Here is a 19,392-nt window from a genome sequence, read left to right on the forward strand (position 1 = left end):
TGTGTGTGATAGAGATTCACTTCAGTTCTTTAGCTTCATATTTTGTTGACATGTTCTGGTGCAAAGGTTTCTAGGGCGCCCCTCACTCCCTGTTTTTTTCTGACACGATCCTTAGAGAGCGTCCTAGATCCTGGGTGCTGAATCATTAACAATAACAAGGTCTCCAGGAACAAAGTTCCTTCTAATCTTGTTCCACATACTTTACTTTTTCATGATGAGGATACACTATCCAACCTATGCCTATCTGCCAAAGTACGCGCCCTGTTTCCATTTCCTTTCAGGCCTTACTTTTGGATCAGTTCTGACAATGTGTTGGTTTAAAATGATCAATGTTTGATTCTGTGGTATGTGGGCCCATGGTTTATTTGTGTGTGTGTGTGTTTCATTGTATTCAAGTGCATGTGTTTGTTATTCTCACCATCCCCAGTTGGACAATTAGTAGGTGACAATCCCATTAGGGGCAGCGCAATAGTACAAAGCCTGAGTACAGTTGTGAGTGACACAGAGCTCAGCTTCTTACTAAATAACTGTCAGTCTGCCCCTGTTCACTCTGACCCCTGTGGCAGCCTGTGTCTGAGCCACTCAAACTCCCCTCTGGACTGTCATTGGCAGCCTTAGCAGCTCCCTGAGCCAAACGTGGTCCTTCTTTCAAGCCTGAGCTCTAACTGATTGGTTGGACCTCGCTAGCCTAAGGCGTGCCAGAGGGGCTTTCAACTGGCCTTAGGGTGCAGCTGATTGGCCAGGCTGTCAGGGCGGCACGTCTCCTATGGGAGCATGTGGCAGCAGCTTGGGTTGAGGGATGCAGTTTGACAATTGCAATAGGTTGGAGTGGAAATGTGCAAGAGCAGCAGAAAGCTTCCCCACTGACCCCTCCCTCCATCGACACGTTTATGTGTATTAGTTTAACTCTATGTTTGCCCCTTCCTGTAGCAATATATGTCTTCACTACAGTCATCTGTAGATATTAAACTGAGGAAGACGTTTGCTGATACTGTTATGGGTATTGAAATACTGCATATTGATACCGATTGTTATCAACATTATAAATCCAAAGACTGGATCGGGACCCACAGATGGGTTGCGGGAGATTTTTTAGTGTAGTTAAGGTTCATGAGTGTTTTAAATAACATAACAATAACAATTAATGTACCGAAATTATTTGCTTACAATTCAAAATGATATTAGGTCGTAAATTAGACACAAAATTATGCACAAATTATGCTCTTGGCATGATTTATATTGCGATTTGGGTCATGGTAGTTTTCAGTCTTTAAAATTCAGGTCCCCGCATAGAAAGTTTAGGAAACACTGCTCTAATTGCTACTTTTCTACAGTGTGATGCTGAGGACACCTGAGCGAGAAGTGAGTTGGAGACCTGGGGAAGGGTGTACTTCTTAACTCACTCATCAGAGGCCAGGGTCTTCTGTTTAAATCAACAGATTCCCCTGCAGTGAAGGCTTTAAAAATCTATCATAATAAACTTTGGCAGCAGCCCTGTGACATTAGCTGTTTTCTTTCTCAGGGCCATGATCCCCTTATTTGGATGGAACGCTACGTTTAGCCTTTCATCATCTTCAGAGTTGGGAGGCTGCTCCGGTGATGCTGCAACGGAAATATTAGCTTTGCTAAAGCAGTCAAACATGCATGCACGGCCTCACGTTGTTGTATTTGTTAGTGTTTTGTTGGGTTGCAAGTTTCACCCGTCTACTCAAAACTACAGGGTTTTTTTTTTTTTTAACGCATGATACCAGCCGCTTCTTTTCCGCTGAATTTGTCAATGTGACCCCAAACGTTCGCGCGACGCTCCACCATGACTGCTGGAGTTACCAACACAGCAGAATGCCACACGTAATCGCCTGATGTCGGCCGCTTTATCATCATTAGGGGACAGCTGGGAATCGGAAAATTCTAGCAAGTTAGAATAAATTCAACACTAATATTTAGGAGCCATATCGTTGTATCCAGATGCTTATTGATACGTTGGTATCGACCAATTTGGGACCAGTATTAATTTAATACTGCTTCTCAGCACAAATCCCCAATTAAATCTGTAGTATGTTTCACTGTTGTCCTTGTTTAGGGTAGAGCAGGAGGATGGAGCTATCTAACAAGCTGAATCTCCCCAGGGGTGTGTGGCCTGTTTGGGGTGGGTAAGACAAGAATGTCAGCCTCTGCCTCTTCCATTCCCAGAAGGAATAGGTAATGTGTCTCTCTTCTTAAGGAAGACAGAATGGCTGCATTTGCTCTATTCTTGCCCCTCTCTGTGAATCAGGGGAATTAATGCTATTGCTAATGTAGAAAGACTGCTGGTACGTTTCAACAGGATTCTCGCCTCTCGCAGAGCTCATCTAAATTGCCTGGCTAATACCGTAATTGGGTTTGTGAGTCACTTCTTAACTTCCATTAATATTTGTTCTCATGCTAATTGCCCCCCTTTTTTCCACTCCTACATTTCATTCCTCTGTCTGGGTAATGGTCTAAGGTGGCGGCAGTGATATGCAAGCATGTGCGAGCGAGAGAAAGTGTATAATCTATTTTTAAACAGATAAAAAAAGGGTTAAAGCTGTGCGACGTCATCCTTTCTCTCCTCTTCTTCTAACTCATCACGAGTAACCCACAGTATTGAGCTATTGAGTCCTGGTTCACACAGGACACGCTGCTTGTGTGTCGCTGCTGCGTTTCCATCGTGTTTTTCAGTTCGGCACCCGTGTCATCAGCTGACGTCACACGAGCAAGGTAACGGCCTCTGACAGGACACTCTGATGTCCACCTCTATACAAATACAGTGTATAAATCTGGCAATATGTCAGGCAACCTGTCTCTTTGTTGCCTGTTTTATTCATAAAAGTGACGATTGTGGGTAGATGTTGTGCCCCAGGATGCCGTAACAGATACAGGCTAAGCTTTTCACTGGATCCCCGATCCAAAGAGACGGTGAAGGTAAAACTCTCAGTGAGCAGAAGAAGAAGACAGTGAAGAGCAATGGAAAGCAACAGATTCTGTGGTAAACTCTCAGTACTGGACTTAGTCAGTCAACGCTACGCTAACGTGACACTTACCCTTCCAATCCAATCCAATTTAGCCAGTGGACTCCAGAGTTGAAGATGAATGGAAGTTCATCAGGAAGATGAATATTTCAACATACTGCAGGCCCAGAATAATGTGCTCTCCTGCCTTTTAAACTAGTAAAAAGCAGGCCGGGGGCATTCTAAGTAAGTTATGTTCAGTCTATCAAGTTTTGTGATGGATCGGTCAATCTTCATGCATTTAAAATGTGCAGTGAACTCTGACAGATTGAATCCAGCACCAGTCTTGTTCATTTTTGCCCCATCTTAGGCTGCTAACATGGCGGTTCACAGAAACCGAGTCACACGACGTACAGAGCTCTGCAGTGTTCTAAATTGAGTGCATGAATTGCGCTACATTTTTTAGTCTTGCTTATTTTTCACTGGTGATGCACACGGTTCCCAGCAAAACTAGAGAGAAGTTCTGCTGATACTACCAGCATGATTTCATAAAACTGACACCCCGCACTGTATCACTGTAGTTTTAGTAGTTTCTAAGACAAATTCAGACGCACCGCAGTTTACTCACACACAGATGTATTGTTCTATAACGAGATACATCAGCTTTATTGATGGATTGCTGTGGGATGTTAACATCAGGCAGGGATGGAGGCTGAATGAGTGGCTCTGCTTGCTCTGAGGTTAACAGCGGCAACGGGAACTTTGTCGCTCCTTGGTTTGACAACGCTCTTCCCTCTTGCACACAGAGCCTCTCCACTCGTGACGCGCAGGTTCCTCCCACACGCTGGTTTCGAGTATGTTAATTGCGATCGATCGCAGCGCGTTTACAGTTTAATATTCAGCGGGCAGATGTAGTCTGAAGAGCGCCGTCCGTCAGCCGCGCGCGACGGCGCATCATTGCTGCTGTGAAGTGCATGGGATTGAACTAAACATGTTCAGTGATCGATCACGATAATTAGTTGTCATTGACTCGCTCACACCAGTTTCCTGAAGGAACCTGCACATCACCGGTGGAGAGGCTCTGATATAAACACCCTGCAATGTCAATCAATAACCCCCCCCCACACACACACACACACACACACACACACACAAATGTTCTTGTTACAATGAGAGACACAGCTCAGACATTTATTTTCTTCCCTTTGCAGTTCTACGCTTCCGGACCCATGTGCTCTATGAGCATGGATTAAAAAAGAAATCGCTCCTCTAAACATTTCATATAAGCCCTTTAAAATAACTTTTTAAAAGAGGACCAACAGCTTTCATCTCGGGGTCATGTATTGAGCGCTGTCAGCATTCAGAATGCTTTCTCCTCTTCATTAAATGACTTACGGTTTGTCTGCTTTCTCTGATGTTTTCCTCTGTGCCTCTTCCCTCTTTTCACACTCAATTAAAAAGAATTGGACAGTCTTTTGTCTCATACCTCATATTAAAACAGCATCCCCCACAGGGAGGAAATCATTACCCTCGAAATATTTTGGATTTGAATCTCAAATGGTCAAGATTCTGAGAAAATAACGTACTTATCTTCACGGAATTACCACAATACGAATATTCAGGGATGGAATAGATGTGATTCAGTTGACAGCGTTAGAAAGTGGGGAGGAATTCCTGAATAGCAGTGCTTAATCCACAGTACTCCATTTCTTACATTCTGTTCTGGATATCAGTCCTACCTTAGGTCTGTACCACTTAAATGGTGAATTGTGAAAATGATCATGATAAGTCTGCATAGGCAGAGACTGAAACCTTTGGAAGTTGGAAATGAAAACGTCAGCCCTTGCTCTTTTATTTTTTTTAAATTTAAGCTGTGTTTCCATCGTGGTGCAGTTTGTTTTGGTACAGTACGGTACGGTTTAGACAACAATGGAGGACCTCCAGCATCTCTTTTTTCCCCACTTCATTTGTGGCCGTTTGTCTAAACAATAGATCAAGCTTTGTATGAGCTGAAAAGACAGAATATGGAAGTCAGTCATCATCTAACCGCTTTATCCTCCACCAGAGGGTCGCGGGGGGTGCTGCGCCAATCTCAGCTACATCGGGCGATAGGCGGGGAACACCCTGGACAGTTCGCCAGTCCATCGCAGGGCCACACACAACTAGAGACAAACAACCATTCACTCTCACACTCACTCCTACGGTCAATATAGAGTGTCCAATTTACCTAATCCCCACATTGCATGTTTTTGGACTGTGGGAGGAAGCCGGAGAACCCGGAGAGAACCCACGCAGACACGGGGAGAACATGCAAACTCCATGCAGAAAGGCCCTTGTTCCATCCGGGGCTCGAACCCGGGTCTTCTCGCTGCACCACCGTGTGGCCCTAGAATATGGAAGTGATCGACATTATTTTATTTTATCAGCTGACTTTCCGTACCTTACCATATCATTTTACTTTGGTACCCCAAGGGAAGGGTGCCAAAAAGTTGAATGTTTGGAGCACATTATGTTGGTACTATTTCTAATGGAAACTGTGTACCATACTACAGTATACCAAACCAAACCATTCCACTTGCAAAGTGCAACTGCAAAGGTTCTACCTAGATTCACCTGATATGCATTTTAGGTATGTTAACACAGATTACTTCCAGATGTGGAGGCAGATGGTTTTATTTGAAAATGTAGTAGAATGGAGGCTGCCCTAGTACTAGAGCAGACGACGCTTCCTCTGGTCGGGCCACTTGCTCATTTGTGTAGATATCCCTTCCTTTGCAAAGTTGAAGAAAGAAGTGCATGAGAGTGCGAGACAAAGAGGCAAACTGATAGAACAGCACAAAGCCAAAGCCCACCAAGTGAAAAGAAGGATATACTGTATAAGAAAGAAAAAATACATATTTCTTAGTGATGTGGACCTTTTTTATTCCCAGTTCAGTTTCCGATCCATAATGGACCCGCCTGCTTGCCACAGACGCAAGCTGTTCTTTATGAGTATCAGGGATAAGTGTGTGCGACAGTGGCTGTCAGTGGCTCTCACTTGAGAGATATTAAACCTGAGCTCGCTGCAGCTTCCCGCTCACAGACCTCCGCGGTGACTATTTTTAAAACCATCTGCACCGTTCCCCTCTCACAGTGTCACTAAACTGACAGGTTTTACTGCTCTTTAGCGCCACACTCTTCCATCTAAGGTCGTCATTATGACGTTGTTGTGTGCACGAACATCCTCTTGGACTTGATGGTAGACACTTGGCCGTTTAGTGGTCAAATGTCAAGGTCATCGTCACCTCAAAACAATGAAGGGTTAATGTGTTTGTTTCTCACATATTACCTCAAATAAATGGCCTCCGTCGAGTCTGGGCAGAGATGGGTTTATGTAAGTGAAAGTTGACTGGTTGGTAGACACATGAAACTGCACAGTGGTAATTCTGGATTTATTTTGCAAGAGGGGAAGTTTGAAGCCGAGTGAAAACTTGAGGTCCCATATTTTCCCTAATTGGAAATCTTGTCTCCATTTTGTCAGCTCATCTCTCTTCTCCTTTCATCCTCTGCTTGCTATTTCCTGCTATGTCATTTTGTTGGAGGTTTTTTTGTGAACGGCCTATTAGACTGTTTGAATTCCTCTACCCGATCAAAACTGGGGCACATCAGCTTTGACGAGTGACAAGCGCTCAGCAGGAGGGATCAAAGAAACGCGAAAGTGAAATTTAAGAGGAAGTTAAAAAAAAAACATGTAGTTTTGCCATTTCCCTCGTGTTCAACAAAGAGAAAACCGATAGTCTGGAACGTAAGATGAGACATTATCAAACGCGGCAATTTTCAAGGATGCGTGCGTGGTTTTCAGGTGCACAGATCCTTTGGGGCGATGCTGTTAAACATAGCAATTTGCTCATTTGCAGTGACTCATCCTAACAGCCATACCCACAAGGTTTATTGTCAGATTAGAATATTTTAACCTATAAGCAGCAACGCCGAAGACTGTTCAAAACAGGAAAGTCATTTGTCCTCTTCGGCAAGATAGTAACACTAACGTGCTAACCTGCTGTGAATCTGCTGTGGAAACGTGGACAAAAACTGAAGGCTTATTTACAATAAAACTCTAAAGAGCTTCCCTGCAATTCTCCGTCAACAGGCAGCAGCAGCCAAAAAAGCATAAAACCGCGTCTGTTCTCTTTTTTTCAGCGTCTCCCTTTAGGAGTCGCCACAGTGATTCATCTGCCTCCATCTTGTCTTGTCTCTTGAGTCCTCTTCTGTTACGCAGGCTGTCCTCATGTCCTCCTTCACAACATCCATGAACCTTCTCTGTGGCCTTTCCCTTTTCCACTAACCCGGCAGATCCATCTTCAACATCCTTTGTCCAATATAATGATTATCCATCCTCTGAATGTGACCAAACCTTAACCATTCTTTCTTTATTTCCAAACGGATCAACCTGAGCTGTCCCACATCTTGGTTTCCTCAACCAATTTCCAGACAGGTGGGCAACTCATAAGAGCCGCTTCTCCCATGGCGTCCTCTTTTATTTATTGATTTGTTGCACACTCTGCATCTGGCCAAGTGATAGTCCTTGGGATCATGTCATTTTTGCAAGTATTCATGGAATGTCACGTCAGCGGTGGAGAGAGGCAGCGTAAACACAAAAGTGAAAGCAGCATAGACATTTTTGTTGACATTTGGTTTGTTTCAACGGTCAAACATTTTCTTTTTTTCTCATTGTTGTGGAAAACATATTTACAGAACGAGCAAAGTTCCCAAAACAACAAATATAAAATATGGCAATAAATAAATGAAGATTATAATGCAAGGTAATGGGGGTTGTGCTGTGAGGTGATGTTGCTAAAAAGTGTCTCTACCAAGTGCTTGGAAATAACATTGTGGAAACTATTAAAGTAATTAGCGCAGAGTTGTTGTTTGTTTGTGAGTTGTGGTCATGTAAGTGGCTTCTGTTAGTTAATGACTACTCCTGTTAGTGTTATTAATATGCTGAGATTAATATACTCACAAAACTGCGGCGACATTGTTTTAAACGCGACACAAACGCGCCGGACGCTCTCGTCCGCCACCAAACACAGGACCACGGCAGCCACGTATGCTCTATGCAAGTGGCACTCATGACTCTTCAGTGGTGATACTCACAGTCTGTTAACGTCACATTTTAGTATCGGCACCAGGTACCAGGTACTATCCCTGATGCAAAGCAAAAAAAAACGAGTACAGTCGAGCCTTGCCGAGCTGTGCTAGAAGTGTATAATAGAAAAGCACCATCATATGCGTCGTGGGAGACATTTTAAGAGAAGAACAGGTCTCCAAGTGTGTGAGGCATCCAGTCACTCAGTAGTTTCTATTAAAGGCACTCAGATATTTGGCAGACACTGTCGTAATTATAGTTGACAGCTAAGACAGCTAAAGCGTGACTGAGAGGCTGCCAGAAGGGTTCAGTCATAGCCTATCTGTGCCCTGACTGACTGGCATCACTTCCTACCATAATACAACTCAGTTTGCCTTCACTGCATTTTTCTACAGCATATTAACGAGCCATAAAAAAAAAAAGTGTGAACTTAAATCCGCTGTACCAAACTGTTATTACTGCTGCGTTGTAGTTTTCCCCATATTTGCATGTGACTCTAAGAGTGCAAGCACTGAAGTTTAAGAAAACTATTATGAATGTCCTTAGGTGTTTGCCTGATGGGTATAACACATTATATGCTCTCAATCTGACCTACTGTACCCCAGTGCATCAAAATGTACATTTAAAGACTGTTCCTAACCAGCTTGATGGACAAAAATGTTAAAAACAATACAAGTACATTGTGTTATTTAGATTGATAGTGTTGCACTTTCGAAACGCTGTAGTTTTGTGGCAATAAAGGAGAGCGGAATATGAATAACACACATTTTTTCCTCCCCGAGTCCATTTAGAAAGGTCAACTTACTGGATAATTGTGCATTGTAACAGTAGAATGTGAAATGCAAATGATGAACTTGATTTTCAAATGCCCCCCTTTAGTTGTTGGTGCTTTTCATGTCATGTTATTTCACCATTTCCTGCTTTCATTTTTAGATTGAGTGGTGCGAACATACTAATGACAGTTCAATAAGAATAGTTTACCAGCATATCAGCAGACTTCCCTGACTCCTCTGTAATATTTAAAGGTCCAGTGTGTAAGAATTAGTGACATCCAGTTGTGAGACGGCAGATTGCAACAAAGGACAGACTCCTCCAGCCTCACCTCTTTCTTTCCTTATCGAGAACTGCGATGGCCTTCACTCAGCAGAAAGATTACAACCTTTCTCTCACAACTCCATGTGCTCTTCCACTGCGTAGGTTTTATGAATCAGGTCCATTCAGACAAACCAGCCCTTTTATGTGTAAAGTACATATAAAGTACATTTGAAAAAGCTGTAAAAATCAAATCACTCCTAAATGTCTGCCAAATAACCCCTTCTGTTACACACTGAATCTTTAGTTTCGAATATTAATCATAATGTTATCTAATTCATCCACTATAGATACAATGCAGGCTTTTGACCTTCAAATGATGTCTCCCAAGGTTATGTTTGACTTACAACAGGGTGAATGGCACATCTGTCAAAGCCTGAGGACTTTCCATTAGGGCTGGGCGGATCGATCTAACATATCGATAGTATCGATACTAACCTTGGTATTGGGTATTGATTGATACTTGTTGTTAATTGCAAATGCAGATTACCAGCCCAAAAGGGAAATTTAAGTTTCAAGTTTTCTATAAACATTTCTGAGTTACTTTCTGACAGTAATTGCAACATACCTGAGAAAGGATTTTCTCCAAGGCAGGTCAGTTATTGAGTGAGAGAAGAAGCTCAATAAAACAGAAAAATGTAAATAATATTTCTGAGTTACTTAATAATAGTATTTTTATTTGCCTGAAAACTTTGTCCTGTGTTTTATTATCATCATAAACATGATTAATTAAAGGAAAACTTACAAAATAATTACTAATAATTAATTTCAGTCAAGTTTGCATATTGATGATGCATTCACTTAATAAATTATGATACATTGCTCTCCCCTACATGAAAGTAGATGGTAGTAGTAAAAAGTATCGGTATCGGTATCGGCAATACTGGATGAACTTGGTATTGGATCGATACCAAATTTTGCAGTGGAGTGGGTGGAGTGGCTCATGGTACTCAATTCCATTGTAAGTCGCTTTGGATAAAAGCGTCTGCTAAATGACATGTAATGTTATGATTTGGAACAGTACTAGTATTAGAAATAGTGCTAAATAACAGGCCCCTACAATTCCGTTTTTTTCGCCCCCTTCACTTGCGGTACCAGAGTAAAGTGGCACGTACGCCTGCAGACTATTCTCATAAAAAGCTTGTACGTCTTATTGAGACAAACAGCCACAAACCGAGCAGAAGTCCAAACCGTACCATAATGGAAACAGAGGCCATGTGTACCGTCTGTGGTCTGAAGACATGGTTGGTAGTAGTCCTGCTTCAGATCAGTTCACCTCTATCGTTGACTGGTCAACAAAGGCTCGTTACCTCAGCGTATATTTGACGACAGTTGTAACAAACTGTGGGGGAACCTAAGAGAAGACATTGTGTTACTTTAAGTCATCATGAGTGGTGCAGGTTATTTAGTAACTACTTAGTGGACCAATGTGGCACTAAGTGAAGCAGTTTTTCCGAGTAAATATTAGTATATTGCATTTTAAAAAAGTGAAAAGAATGAAAGTAAAAGTGATATTGTGATAATAATGAATTAAAGGACATCTTAGCATAGTGGGTGTATATGCAATACACATACACGGTTCCCCTGTGAGAACTCCACTGGAAAGCAAACAATACATTTCTGTCAGACACTTTGTAGCCTCTGGATATAACTGATAATTGCATATATAAAGTACATTCAGCTGGCATAGAGCTAAAACCATTGTTATGCAACAGTGCTGAAATAAATCCTTCCTGCGAAGGTTGTAGTGTTCAGTTTGTACTACATTGTTTGAGGGAACTGATGTAGAGATTTTATTTGGGGTGATATTGTTATTTAGCCTTTTTTCCTATGCCTTGCTATACAAATGTAAGGTGTACAAAATAATAGCATACCACCACAAGTTATTACTTTACATAGCTGAATTAGGCTCGTCGAATCAAATCACTGCACAGTGCACAGGAGAGGTGAAGAAGAGAGTGCAGGCTGGAGACGAGTGTCAGGGCTGATGTGTGACAGGAGGTTTATAAGGTGGTAGAGAGATGTATGGCAGGGTTATTCAGCTTCAGAAGCAGGTGGGACAAAAAGGATAGCTGGTGTTTTGTGGGCCACACAGAACATTGGTCAAAAAATAATACTAATAATAATAATAATAATGATCATAATAATAAAGTGTTTATAGCAGTTATAGTTATATACGGAACTGGAGGTGGCAGAGCTGAAGATGCTGAGGTTAACAAGATTAGAAATGAGCATATTAAGCGGACAGCTCACATTGAACGCTTTGGAAATAAAGTAAGAGAGGCAAGGTTGACATGGTTTGGTCATATGCAGAAGGATAGTGATTATATTGGACATCGGATGTTGAAGATGGATTTGCCGGACTGGTGGAAAAGAGAAAGTTCATGGATGTCATGAAGGAGGACAGCCGGTGTAACAGAGGAGGACACAAGGGAGAGGACAAGGTGATACACTGTGGTGACCCCTAAAGATAGAACCAAAAAAAGCAGAAGAAATCATATCACCTGTCTAGGATTCCAGAATTAGCATCAGAATAAAGCAGCAGCAAAGGAAGAGAAGTATATACATCTGACTTATAAGACACACATCTGACTTCTCTGCTCGTTCATTCACAGCTGTGCCTCGTGTTGTCACTGCCCTCCTCCTCCTCCTCCTCCTCCTCCTCCTCCGAGTTGTCACACACGGAGCTGTTTGAGCTCCGCTGTCACAACAGGGATAATTAAAAACGCCAGAGAAGTGGTTCATGCCTCACAGATGCTGGAAGTGAACATTGAAGTTCATCATCAGTATGTTCACATTGTGTTTGTCACGCGATGCATTAAAGGAACAGTCCACCTTTTAGTAGGTTGCTGTCACTGTGAACCAGCCCGTGACACGGACACCCCCCTAAACATGGCTGCCAGGGACACAAGGATAAGCAAATGACAGCTACTTAAAGTTCGACTCTGCAAGTCTGGTCGCTTTTTTGCCCTTTTCTCTACGGAGCTCCCCCTATAGTTTTGGAGTGCATATTTTATGACACCACTGTAAACACTGTATCCTTGACCACAGTGGTAAAAACTTACCGCATCAGTGTGTTCATTTGTTAGCAACAGAGCCGTGGAGCGATGTCATTGCCTGGCGGCATCTGTTTTTCGTGCTTCGATGCAATTTTTCAATTCTCGCCATATGTTTACTCGTGTGTGGTGTGGCCCCTCACTCAGTAAGACACTAACTTCCTCTTCTGAGCTTCCTCCAACAATGGTTTCCTCTTCTTCTCTGCCATGATGAAGATCTAACATAACACTATTGGTGCCTTGATCTTCTAGCCAATACCTGGCTGTGGTGTATGTGTGTGTGTGTGTGTGTGTGTGTGTGTGTGTGTGTGTGTGTAGTGCCATGAAGCAATTTGTGTTCCTCACGAGACTTCACAAGACCTCCTGGGACTCCAGGACAGCAGCCCCGATCTAGCGAGGCTGGTTTTCCCACTTACAGATGGTAGGGGGAGTAGAGACAGCCTCCAATCTCCCCTCAACAAGCTATTTAACCCTCACAATGACTCTAAAGCTGCTAAAAATCCTGTATAGTTATACTTTAACCAATGACTCACCTCATAACATCTAATGTCTGCTATGGGGAAAATGAGGGTGCCACAAGGAGAAAATAGACTCCATTCTCTCAACTCCCAATAACCCACCAGCAGCCATGGCAAACCCATTTTTTAAGGTTTATTTCAAAACAACATGAGATGTCTGCTGGCAGTCTGGCTGTGAGAGGTTCAAGGGACATGCACTCCCAGGATCCACACACACACACACCAGTCAGTCATGCACACATGCAGAGCAAGACTGATATAATTCACAATACCTTTAGAATAGATTTATTATTTCTTCTCGCTGTTAGATATCCCTCTCTGTATGAACAGGCCGATCGTTTCGGCACACAAGATTTCATTTTCACGTCAGACTCTTTACGTGTGTTAAGCTGAAAATGTTTTTGGTGGTAATCATAATATTTTTGAACATGGTGACAAGGCTCAATGAGAATCCATTATAATGAATTGTGTTGGTTAATTCTATTAGAAACGTTGAGTAGACCTTGTTTGGTTGTTGTCAAACAATGTTAGCACTGAAGCATCCCATCAATTGTAAAAGAAAGCAGCAGCTCATATTGAAAGATTTCACCTTTACACAGGATATTCATTGGATATTGAATTGTCCTTTGCAGTGACTGTCTTCCATCCAGACATTTGGAGACTAGATTAACTACCCACACTCCCCCCCCCCCACCCCCTGATCAGTTTCAAAAGTGATGATAAATGGCAACAACATGCATCCTCGTCCTCAGATGTTGTTACTGAACGATCCCCTGGCTTCCTGGTGTCGCTGGTGTTGAGCTCGTGTACCTGGTGGGGGTTGTTTGACGTGCCGTAAAGGTGAAGAGCTATGAAATAAAAAAGAGAGGTGGACGAGATTACAACGCAGACCTTAACCATGAAGACAAGAGACTTTTAAAGAGTGTAAGAGATTCCCATTATTGTGTGACATCAGCTCATTGCAGACAGTAACCCCTAATGATCCCAGGGGTGCCAGCACTGCAATGTCCCTTTTAATGACTTCCCGGTTGAATGATTGTTGTTCCCTCGAAGCAAAATACTGCTGCCGACCCGAAGCAACAGACCCTTTTGTCCGTCGCACACAGCAGAATGCTGTGTTGTTCATTTTTAAAGCATTTCTAGAAAAGGTGGTGCCATTAAATGAACAGCACATCGGTCCCTGTTTATGTAGGCATCAAATTATCCACGCAAACAGGGTCATCATTTCGGGGTTGAATCAATTAAATGAGATTTGGACAGAGTTAAACTTCACAGTGGGCTAATTAGGCAGCGAGCCGCTCGGCTCAATAAATGGAAATGTATTCCTCCCGGTTCCCTCTGTCTGTTTGCATGCCGTGCATCACCCTGAGGAGTTATAACAGAACGCTAACTCTTCATCTAATTTTCCCCCAACACTCTATTGTTTTTCCGCTGCCTGTGTCTCTTTGCGTCCATCCTTCTCCGTCCTACTTCTCACGCTCATAGCTTGTCCCACAGGATCCCAGCAGTTGTCAGTAATCAAGGAAATCACACTCAAAGAGCTACAAATAGGTCACTTATCTGATGTCTGGTCTGATCTGTCGAGGAGAGACAGCCAGTTAAGTCCTTTGCATCTGCCTCTCTCTCTCTCTCTCTCTCTCTGCTATTTTTAGTGTGATTAGTAGCCGTTCTGCCAGGAGGGACGAGAGCGAGGGGAGATAAAGCTGTTGATAGAGAGAGTGAGAGAGAAAAGGAAAAGGAAAAGGAAAGAAATCCCACTATTCGTCATATAAGCATTCAATTCAAATAGCTCAATTGAGTAGTTGTCACTCACGGGATTCCTGGGACTCTGGAGCTTTGCTTCCAAATTTATTCACTTTATTGATATAAAGACACTTCATTAAGAGACACCGGTGAAATGTGACATCAGGTCTCAGGCGGCCTTCATGTCGAATTTTAAGCAGTCATGGAAGCACAGGCCACATGACACGTAAAAGCCCCTTTGTCTCCTCCCGGGGGCTATTACACCAGCAACACACAGACTGCTTTGAAGTTCCAGCGAGGAGACAAATCACACTCAAACACACAAGTGTGAACACGTGCAGCCGCCGAATGAGAAACCCATGGCAGGTGAAAATTTCATGTGTGTTTTTCTGCCGCATGACGGCCTTGTGCATTATTGAAGTGAGCTGGTCCTTTTGATCTGCGCTATGGTGTGCACGTACAGAATCTCTTACCTGCCAAGCTCCTCAATACACTAATGCACACACACACACACACACACACGCACACACAGGAAATATGTTTGTACTTACATGGAGATGTAGGAGATGGAGCAGATGTTTATTTTTTTTGATGTTTTGAACCATTTGTCTCCTTCACTGTTAAGACAGAGGATTTCTGAAATTCATAATCCAACTGTTCTGCATATTAGTTATTTTTTATCCAAACAGATGACACTAATTATGAGGGTGAATCATAACATTATGGGTTTTTTTTTTCTTTTCTTTTTTTAAACGCTTTAGTTCCATCCTGCTTTGATTGGCAGTCTCGAATAATATATGTAATCTGTGGTGCAGTATAATTGCTTCACTGATTAAATGTACAATATGTGCATATGTGCTCGAGCGCATTGATTGGAAGAAGTTACACAACGCTGTAAATTACCTGCAGGATCCACATATGGAGCTGGTGTGAAATTAACATCGCGGGTGTGAAAGCTTACGATCGAATGCGACGCCACGGAGAAGATCGTGCTGGATACTGAGGGAGAGAGGGTGTCGTGTTCAAACACAGAGGTGTTTTACGCAGAAGCCACCGTCGCTGCTGAACGGATGAAGTCATTTCATTTTCATGCCTGATGTGCAGACCCACAGACCAGGAAAATTGCATAGGAAGGAAGGAGAAAGGGGGAAAAAAAAAAAAGAGTCAAGTTTCCTTTTTTTTTTCCCCTCCATTTGACTCTGATTATTACCTCTGCCTTGTAACCATAGTGATGGTTCAGTCCCCCAAAAAAGAATAAATACTCTGAACCCAAGGGTGAAGTTGACACTAGTATATGTATATGTGAACTGACATCAAAACATCATTGATGAATTTGTCTTTGTTTATATATCATGAACTAACAAATATAACAACGTGTGAGAATATAATGAAAAGTTACACCACAAACTAAAAATAGTTATCAAATATGAAGCCCGCGGCTTATTTTGCCTCCTCGAAGATAAGGTATCCCAGAAAAAAACAAAGTTATTACTTATTTATTTCTCTAAGGAATAGGAGGTTCCTGGTGTTTGACAGTGACAGTAAATGATAACTGCATGCAGGAAAAACAGTTCCGATTTTGTCTTCAACATTTTTAAACACCGTATGTTGTAGGCTTTCATGTAATTATGTAATTACTGGCTGTATTCATTAGCAGTGGTGTGATATAATTAAGCAGACGAAAAGGCACGAAAATCCTTTGCAATGTTTTTCTTTGCACGTAAGTTGAGTGTCGAACTCTGATGATCATTGTTTTGCTCATTTTTAAATCTGTTATGTTTGAAATGGGAGAAACCATTTGCCTCCTTCTATCCAAAGACCAGGAACTCTTCTTCACAGTGCTTCTGGTCTTTGGTTTTTTTTTTTAGCTAAGCTAAACCAGCAGCTGATAGTAGCTGCATGTGTATACATGACAGTGACAGTACATCTTTGTTAAAAATGCTTTTAACACCTACATGACTATTAAAATGTTGAATAAAACACAAGTGTAACAACTAAATAAGTGAATGATTATCCCTTTGTTAGAGAGGGTTTGTCACCGATGTCACATTCATTTGTTGCATGATGTAGTGACACCATAGAGACCATTGTCTTCTCCAAAGTCAACACAGTGTCACACTTAATGTATTCATTGCAGTGGCGGCACTCATATGGAAACCTATGATGTAAAATACAAGCGCGCCTTCTCCGTTCGCACTCGTGTGTGCGCGCAACATTAAATCTCATGAAAGAGCGTTAAAAATGGAGCAGGCGCGATGAGATATTCAACTCAAGTCAGACAAATTGTAGTTGAGAATCACTTTCATCTCGGGCAGACCTTCAGAGCAGCAATGAGCTCCTTTTTACACTTATTCTTGTTCTGCTGAGACGCTGCCAGTAAAGTAAATTACACTAAAACATCAGCAGGTCAGACAACATCTTCTGACAGTGCATCTATTATCTGTGTGTCTCACTCTTTCTTCTTCAGTCTATGAGTTCAAAATGTTAACCCTGAAAAGACTGTCTGTAATTAACCGATATAATTATATTATATTATCTATCAAGCATCAAGTGTACATTCAGTACATCCTTGAACATTTCACATTCTATTTTTGACTTTTCGTGTCTGTGCAAGTGCATCGCAAAAGCCAGCAAAGCCTGGGCTAAATCCAGATGTTCCTATCCACTGAACTTCTTTCTCTGTCTCTGTGTCCACAGATCCGCTCCGATCAGGATAAGGATGTCGGTATCCGCTACAGCATCACAGGAGCAGGAGCTGATCAGCCCCCGAGTGGCATCTACAACATAGATCCCATCAGCGGCAACATGTTTGTCACCCAACCACTGGACAGAGAAGAGAGAGCCTCCTTCCATGTAAGGGCGCGTTGATTGTTTGTCTCGTTGGGGTCTGTTTCCTCCTGCGTTCATTTATCCTTGTCCCCCGTGAGAAGCTGTGTTTCCACTAAGCGTTACCAGTGAAGTGTACAAGGTTCCCACACATTATTACCAATTCATTTCATTTTCTGAACTTGTCCATAACTTTCACACAGCCCAACTTCCATTGCTTTTAGTAGCTTAACATAGACTCTTACTTTGACGCACTCGTCCTATCACAGGCTTTTAACACAGAATTTGAAATGGAATAACTTAAGCCGTGTTTCCACTGAGTGGAACAGTTCAGTTTTGGGACAATGCAGTACATATTTGTTTTGTAAATCATAGGAACCCTGAGTTTAGCTCATCATGGTATGGAACAGTAATCTGGCTTGTTTTTCCAAACAACACCAATGGCTTTGAATCCTCTCTTTCTGCCATAATGCATGGTATATTTGAAGAAGATTTTCAAAGGGTGCAAAAAAGGTGGCATTGTACAGTTATTTAAGTGCTTCTTCACAACTACGCAATGTGCAAATGCCACTGAAGTGTATGGAGTCCAGGAGGTGACATATGTGGAAACGTATGCCCACGCTTTCATCACGCATTAAGCACTGCTGTTGTGACACTAAGTTCCTTCGACAAAAGTAAGGTAGACAATACGCTACAACCTCGTTTCCATCGAAACGAGCCATCGCACAGGACGGCTCGGGTAAAAGCTGGCCGTTAATGATTTCTTGTGATGAGTGCACAAATAGAGACTTTAACAGCTGTCTCTGTATGTCATACTTGCAAGAAGCAAATCAGTGCATCTAAGCAGCTGGACCCTGTGTGTCCCTTCCCACGAGAGAGCGTGAATGAATCAGTGAACGTACGTTCGGCGGCTTAAACAGTCAGAATCTGCCTGAGTATACCCAGCAACTATGTCAAACTGTAGATCAGTTAAAAATAAAACCCATACAAATCTGTAGCTTCAGATGGAGTCTGAAGAAATCTTTCGTACAAACCTTTTTAATGAACTGATTCTAATAATTCTGTACACTCTTATGATCAATTCATGCATATCATTTTATACTGTGATTTTCTATAACGTTAGCCAGCGCACAGGGACTACACTGGACAACGAGCTGCAACACAGACAGAACAGATGTTCAAAACCTTAAAAAAAAACATAAATTTTCATAATATCATCACCCGTGTAGTGCCTATAAAATCACCATAGACTTCACTTATCTCCTGTAGATTTTACTACTATTATGAATAGTAATAATAGTGAACAGACGCACAAGTACAGTCTGTTTCCCTTTAGACCTGAATGTTTCTTCAGAGCTGATGAGACGGCATGTGAGGCCTGTGTGCACACAGTCACATCCCCACGGTATTTTTTTTTAAGCAGGTGCAGCCTTTTATGGGCTTTAACTAACGATTGGTTTCACCATTGATTAAGCTGCCGATTATTTCCTTGATTATTATCGATTACCTACAATTAGGTCGATTAGGATGGTGACCCTTTCAAATGGCTTGCTTTGTCCTCGAACCATAAAATATATGTGTGTGTGTGTGTGTGTGTTCTTACAGATAATCAACAGCAAGACAAAGGATGTGCTAATACAAAAAAAAGGAACTTATAAAAATACAAGTAGTTATAATATAGAATATCAACTCCTCTCAATGATTCCATTGTCTTAATTCTAAGCATCATAATAATGATAATAATAGTAATAATGAGGGGTGTTGGATAACATAGCCTTGTGAAGACATGAGTGACCATAAACCTTGATATATGATAGAAGGGCCCTGTTGAGATATATCACATAAAAAACAGTTTTATGTCTCTTCAGGGATGAATGACGTAGTAGTGAAAATATCACTAGTAATGCAAAGACTTGGGCTTCAGGGCCCCTGATCCCGGGCCCAGTCGGCCCTGTTTATTAATCCACCCTTGCCTATTGCAGCCCTATATTTAGCTGATGTCCTTTGACTCACGAGACATTCACAGTAAAGTGAAAGTATTCTTACAATTCTCCGGGTCTAAATGT

The 19,392-nt window shown here is 42.0% G+C and overlaps 1 protein-coding gene across 2 annotated transcripts in view; it reads left to right on the plus strand.

Moving 5' to 3' along the window:
- Window positions 1-19,392, plus strand: part of cdh4 (cadherin 4, type 1, R-cadherin (retinal)) — a 240,352-nt gene that overhangs the window by 160,028 nt on the left and 60,932 nt on the right. For both annotated transcript variants that reach the window (XM_044024562.1, XM_044024563.1), the window contains exon 6: window positions 17,198-17,353. In XM_044024562.1, the coding sequence (XP_043880497.1) occupies window positions 17,198-17,353 (156 nt within the window). The remainder of the gene's footprint in view (window positions 1-17,197; window positions 17,354-19,392) is intronic.

Source organism: Solea senegalensis, linkage group LG4 (assembly GCF_019176455.1).
Source record: "Solea senegalensis isolate Sse05_10M linkage group LG4, IFAPA_SoseM_1, whole genome shotgun sequence".
NCBI classification, from domain to species: Eukaryota; Metazoa; Chordata; class Actinopteri; order Pleuronectiformes; family Soleidae; genus Solea; species Solea senegalensis.